Genomic DNA, 6471 nt, shown 5'->3' on the forward strand with positions numbered 1-6471 from the left:
AGTGTCTGGGGTGGGGAGGATTTTCAGGAGAGGAGCAGAGGAGGAGGGATGGGTTTGGAGTGCTCCTTCCCCTCCGCCCAAGGCTTTTATATCCCTCTGCTGAGTGTGTGCATGCACGCAGGTGTACATGTATAGTAACAACAAACACAGCAGCTGCTTTCCTTCTTGTGGTTCCGATATTTTCATTCCTTTGCCTCCCTGGCCTTTCCCTCCTATCCCTTCCTCTTTCCCAGGCTTCTCACATTCACAGCCTAAGTGAACTTCCATAAAGTTGGGTGTTCCCTGGATACGACTAGGGGACACATGTGTGAGCCACCAGCAGAACCTTGGCAGGAGTCACAGGCCCTCCCCTGAGGCTCCAGGTCATAGTGCCCCAAGCTTTTAGTTTTCAGTTCTGATTGGTTGGTTACTTGGCTACAGAAGCACTGCTGGTCAGTGGCTTCAGCATTTACACATGTACACATCCCTGGACTTGCCCCCAGGTTTCTGGCTTGATACTCATCGCACAGCCCAGGGCAGGGTGGTGGTGCAACGTTCCCTGCTGAGGGTGGAGAGGGGAAAGGCCCACCCGCCTCTTAAGCTTGGAGGATTTGAAAGGAGGACAAAGGTAGAAGAGGAAGGATCACTCAGGGACAAATCGTTCATTGAATCACTGATCAGTGAGCCAACTGACAAGTGGGTCAGAGCCCCTTATTGCTAGGAGATGTGTCAGACCTCATGGAAAATGATAGCTCTCACAGGGTGGTCTGGGAAGTTCCTGGTCCCAGCAACAGCCCAAGGGCTGCCTTGGATGGAGAACTCCCCTGAACTATGGGAGTCCCCTGCTCCCTTCTGCAAAGGTCTCAAGCTGTCTGCCTCTTTGAGACTTCTTGAAATTAATCAAATAGGTATTTATTAAACACCTGCAAAGTGCTGGATGCTGCACTGGCCATCAGAAAGACAAAGATGGAATCGTTCCTGCCTGCAGCAGCTTTCTTTCTGGTACACAGCTCCCTTTCCGGGTGCCCATAGTGTTCATTAACCTGGTATGAGGAGGACCCTTCCTTCTTCCTCTTCCATGACTGCTCATGGGTTTCCCTTCTGCCCCCTCCACCCCCCTTCAGTCCCTCCCCCCATAGTAGCAGCTCTCCTTCATGTTCCATTTTGAGATTTGCAAAGCACAAGAATCGGAGAATGATTAGATGCCCATCAGTTGGGGGATGACTGAATAAACTGTGGTATATGAAGAGAATGGAATATTATTGTTCCACAAAATTTATTTAAAATGAACAAGCTGATTTTAGAAAGGTCTGGAACCAGGAGATCATTATATACTTCAACAACGATACTGTGTGAGGATGGATTCTGATGGAAGTGGATCTCTTCGATAAAGAGAGCTAATTCAGTTTCAATTGATCAATGATGGACAGAAGTAGCTACACCCAAAGAAAGAACACTGGGAAATGAATGCAAACTTTGCATTTTTGTTTTTCTTCCTGGGTTATTTTTACCTTCTGAATCCAATACTCATTCCCCAATAAATGCTCAACTGTGCAACAAGAGAACTATTCGGTCCTGCACACATATATTGTACCTAGGATATGCTGTGACATATTTAACATGTTGCCATCTGGGGGAGAGAGTGGAGGGAGGGGGAAAATTGGAACAGAAGTGAGTGCAAGGGGTAATGTTGTAAAAAATTACCCAGGCGTGGGTTCTGTCAATAAAAAGTTATAATTTTTTTTAAATGGTCTGCAAAGATATACATGAACTGATGCTGAGCGAAACTAGCAGAGTCAGGAGTACACTGTACACACTAACAGCAAGAATGTGGGATGATCAACCATGAAAGACTTGGTCCTTCTCAGTGGTTCAGAGATCCAAAGCAAGCCCAATAGGCTTTGGACAGAAAATGCCATCTGGGGCAGTTAGTTGGTGCAGTAGAGCACCTGAAGTCAGGACCACCTGAGGTTTTTTTTTGGGGGGGGGTGTTTTTGATTTTTATTTAAATTTTTTCTTTTATTAAAATATTTTATTTACAAAACACATGCATGGTAATTTTTCAGCATTGCAGGTATCAATTTGGAGAATGAAGGCACGTAGGAGCTACCTCCCCAGCTCGCTGTTATGCCCTAGAGAACAAGCTCCATCTGGGAGTTCTCCACCTATTTCTGGCAGGGCCTATGTTCACTTCAGACAGATGCTTGAAGTTTGTGTTTGAGTCAGTGGATTGGTCCAGAAACAAACAGCTGGGCATCTGTTGGAATCTTTACAAACTGCTAACTCATTAGAATTGATAGATTATTTTTTAAATAACTTTTTATTGATAGAACGCATGCCAGGATAATTTTTTACAGCATTATCCCTTGCATTCACTTCTGTTCCGATTTTTCCCCTCCCTCCCTCCACCCCCTCCCCCAGATGGCAAGTAGTCCTTTACATGTTGAATGGGTTGCAGTATATCCTGGATACAATATATGTGTGCAGAACCGAACAGTTCTTTTGTTGCACAGGGAGAATTGAATTCAGAAGGTATAAATAACCCGGGAAGAAAAACATAAATGCAAGCAGTTTATATTCATTTCCCAGTGTTCTTTCTCTGGGTGTAGCTGCTTCTGTCCATCTTTGATCAATTAAGGCTCTCTTTATCGAAGAGATCCACTTCCATCAGAATACATCCTCAAACCGTATCGTTGTTGAGGTATATAATGATCTCCTGGTTCTGCTCATTTCACTCAGCATCAGTTCATGTAAGTCTCGCCAGTCCTCTCTGTAGAATTGATAGATTATTGATATGATCTTACAAGAAGATGTTTTGGGTCAGAACTTGAGACGAGGTTCTAAGTAGAACTAATTGATACAATGCTTGTGTTTGCACCTTTACTCATTGGAGTTCACAAGTATGGGAGATTCACAAAGTTAACTGTGTAACTTTGTGAATTCACATCTCCCTTGAAGCTCTTAGGGCCAGAGAGCAGTATGGGAGAAAACCCATAATCCCTCTCTCTCAGAAGAGTCATATATAAGCCAGTGAAGAGTGATTCATTCGAATATTTTCCACTTGGCTGGCTGGTGGCAGAAGAAGAGTTTTGAGAGGAAGAAGCTACAAGTTGAGAGTTGAGCAGGAGATTGAGAAGGCTCTCTGTGGTGGCTGGGCTCCTGCACTTCCCCCACTGAGACCAAGCTGGTCTGAAAGACTCGCCAGAAAGCTAGCCGAGCCCCAAGTGAAGGAGACAAGAGATTCATTCCATCTTTGTGCTGGCTGGAGGCTGAAGAAAGCAAAGGACAATCTGCAAGAGCTCTTGGAACCAAGCAGAGAGATCGGCCTCTAAGAATCTAGCTATCCTGGCCCAAGGAAAGAGACAAGACTTGGAAGGAGAAATAAGCATTTGTATTTTTACCAGCTGGCTGCATTTGGGGTAATTATTGATCTGAACTGATACTAAAGCTGCCTCCAAGAAAACCTCCCCCGAGAAGCCTGCTCTCTCCCCCAGAGAGAATTATTCTGCTTATTTTAAAAGATCACCACAGGAATCTTTTGGGGCACATGGAAGCTCTTTGGCCTTTCCCCCAAACTCTCCCAGCCGACTCTCCTCCTCCATGACTATTCTATATCAAGCACCATCTGTGACCTGTCCATTCGACAACACTCAGCAACCATGTCTTAAGTGCCTTCTGTATGCACTATGATGGGTTCTAGGCCGGTGGTACAAAGCCTGCATCTTCCCACAGTGCCTGCCTGGGAGCTTACTTTCCATCAGGAGATGATACCCATGTGGATGGATTGGAATCGAACTGTGATTTCATTGGGGAGCTACTTCTCTCCCTGAAGCTGAGGGGCGTGGCCATGGCCAAGGCAGAATTTAGACCTAGGTTTTCTGGCTTTCAGAAATCCCTAAAGGCCTAGAAAAAAAATGGGATTCTTTGCTTGGCAAGAAACCCCGAGTGAGAGAGGGGAAACCTTGAGGTAGGGAAAGGGCAGGGGAGTGACCAGCGCAGGGCCCACCAAACCTTGGAGATATTGTCGTCTGAGTATTCCTATTTGTGCTCAGTGGACTAGCCTTCCAGATATGCCAGCTCTGGGGAAATGAATGTTTTTTCATCCCTTTGGGTTTTTCTGCTTGGACTTTCCCCACTTCGGAGCAATCGCCGATCTTACTGAGGGGCCTGGTCACAGTCTGCGGCCCCTAAATCAGTGACCTGTCCCACCCCCATCCCAAGGGAGGCCTCTCCCCGCTTGGGCTCTGGGGCAGGGCCGGCACCGCTTTGATACCAGACATACTTTGACACCACACGCTTGACTTGAGTGACTGGACGCTCACTCTCCACGGCTTTGGGCCAGTAGAGATCCCTGCTCTATGAAGTCAGATGCTTATTGTGACCCACAAGCCAAGGGCACAAGGAGCTCTTCTCAGCACCACAGAACCAGGAAGGTGACCTGGGAAAGGTGGCTTCAGCGGCCATTTGTCTCCCCTTCTTGTCAGGATGTCTGCAGATTCGGCTCCGTGGGCCTCAGGTTTTGTTTGAGGCTTTTTTAAGACCCCAATCCCCTCTGATTCCAAACCCCATCTTTTCCACCTGTGTTATCCTGTGCTGTCATACACCTTGAAATAGCACATCAACCAAGGAATCCAAGTAGCGCAAACCCAGGGGGATACGATGACACGGGGCATGAGCAGGTGGCCATGAGCCATGCAGGATGGCCTGAAAGGTGGAGGCAGTGACGGCGCTCCGGGGTTGCATGGTTCAGCCAGGAGGGAGAGGAGGCCTCCAGCATCCAGGGGATAGAGGGAGACAAGGAAAAAGGCTTCAGAAGAAGGGGCGTGGGTCCCAGCTTGGAGGCTCTATGGCAGGAACAGAAAGGACACAGGATGGGAGCAGGCACATGAACAGATCCACTGAAGGAGCTGGCAGGAACTCGGTGACCAGGCACAAAGAAGGGAATTAAGGGGTGAGCCACTGGTCCTGCAGAAATTTGTCATTGTCTAGAGCTAATTGAACTGATATCCTTTCCCCCGGGAAATGAAGGCTGAGAGATGGAGGCACAAATTATGCTCAAGAGTCAGTGCAGTATCTGAGTCAACTCTCATAGGAAGTTATACAGCAGGGTCATAAGGTGTTGGGAGGGGACATGAGAAAACACCAAGGAGGAAGGAAAGCCACTCTGTGGATGGGTCATCCTCTAGAGGAGTATAAAAGCCTTGGACAGAGGAGAAGGAGCACTTCAAACCCATCCCTCCTCCTCTGCTCCTCTCCTGAAAAACCCATCCACCCACCCACCATGTGCCACACCAGCTGCTCCACTGGCTGCCAGCCCACCTGCTCCGTGCCTGTGTGCTGCAAGCCCGTCTGCTGTGTCCGTCCTTGCTGCCGCCCGGCCTCCTGTGTGGCCCTGCTGTGCCGCCCAGCGTGCCCTATAGTGACCAGCTGCCAGGCAGTCTGTGGAGCTGGCAGCTGCTCCCCCTCCTGCTGTGTGTCCAGCCCCTGCCAGTCCAGCTGTTGCCAGGCCAGTCCCTGCAGCCCCTCTTGCTGTGTGTCCAGCCCCTGCCAGTCCAGCTGCTGTGTGTCCAGCCCCTGCCAGTCCAGCTGCTGCCAGGCCAGTCCCTGCAGCCCCTCTTGCTGTGTGTCCAGCCCCTGCCAGTCCAGCTGCTGTGTGTCCAGCCCCTGCCAGTCCGCCTGCTGTGTGCCTGTCTGCTGCAAGCCTGTGACCTGTGGGCTCCCCTCCTGCCAGGTCTCCTGCTGCCAACCAGTTTCCTATACAACCTTGGTCTGCAGACCCACCTGTGCCCCCTCCTGCTGCTGCTGAACAGGAATGAGTGCTCTAAGCCATCCACGCAGAGTCCAGATGAGACTGGAACCTCTGACCTGGGTCGTTGTGCCCACAGCTTTGCAGATCCCCTAAAACTCTGTAAGCTTTCCCTGGCCACACAAAGCAGGGCTACTGATCCAGTCAACAGGAGCTTCCATTTCCCCCATCCCCTCTCTGATTCTCACGGCGGTTACTTTGGCTCTGCCATTGTCCACTTTGCCTGATGGTGGATCTTCTCTCAAAAGGCCGTCCCATTGGATGTTTGCTGTTGGAATCAGCCTTGGTCAGAAGCAAGGTTGAATTAATAAATCAGTGGGATCTGCCATATACATGTCTACTTCTCATTCTTTCCTTTCACTTCCAGGAGGTCTAAAGGCTTGTTCATTTGAGAGTGGACTCTCTCAAGGTGCTGGGAGACTGGATCCAAGGTTTGGAGAAAGGACACAACAAGCTTCTACTGAGGTACTACTAGGTGGCGGGCCTGGCCTTCAGGGAACTTATAGTACCTATAGTATATTATACTACTAGGTGGTGGGCCCGGCCTTCAGGGAACTTATAGTACCTATAGTATATTATACTACTAGGTATGGGCCCAGCCATCAGGGAACTTATAGTACCTATAGTATATTATACTACTAGGTGTGGGCCCAGCCATCAGGGAACTTATAGAACCTATAGTATAT

At 48.9% G+C, this 6471-nt stretch overlaps 1 protein-coding gene across 1 annotated transcript; it reads left to right on the forward strand.

The window, feature by feature from the left end:
- The first annotated feature begins 5189 nt into the window (after window positions 1-5189).
- Window positions 5190-6031, forward strand: LOC127562466 (keratin-associated protein 10-4-like). The gene has a single exon (XM_051998199.1). It carries the CDS (start codon window positions 5261-5263, stop codon window positions 5783-5785), a length of 525 nt encoding a protein of 174 aa, XP_051854159.1. The 5' UTR covers window positions 5190-5260; the 3' UTR covers window positions 5786-6031.
- Window positions 6032-6471: the final 440 nt, after the last annotated feature.

This window comes from Antechinus flavipes, chromosome 4 (genome assembly GCF_016432865.1).
Source record: "Antechinus flavipes isolate AdamAnt ecotype Samford, QLD, Australia chromosome 4, AdamAnt_v2, whole genome shotgun sequence".
Taxonomy (NCBI): Eukaryota; Metazoa; Chordata; class Mammalia; order Dasyuromorphia; family Dasyuridae; genus Antechinus; species Antechinus flavipes.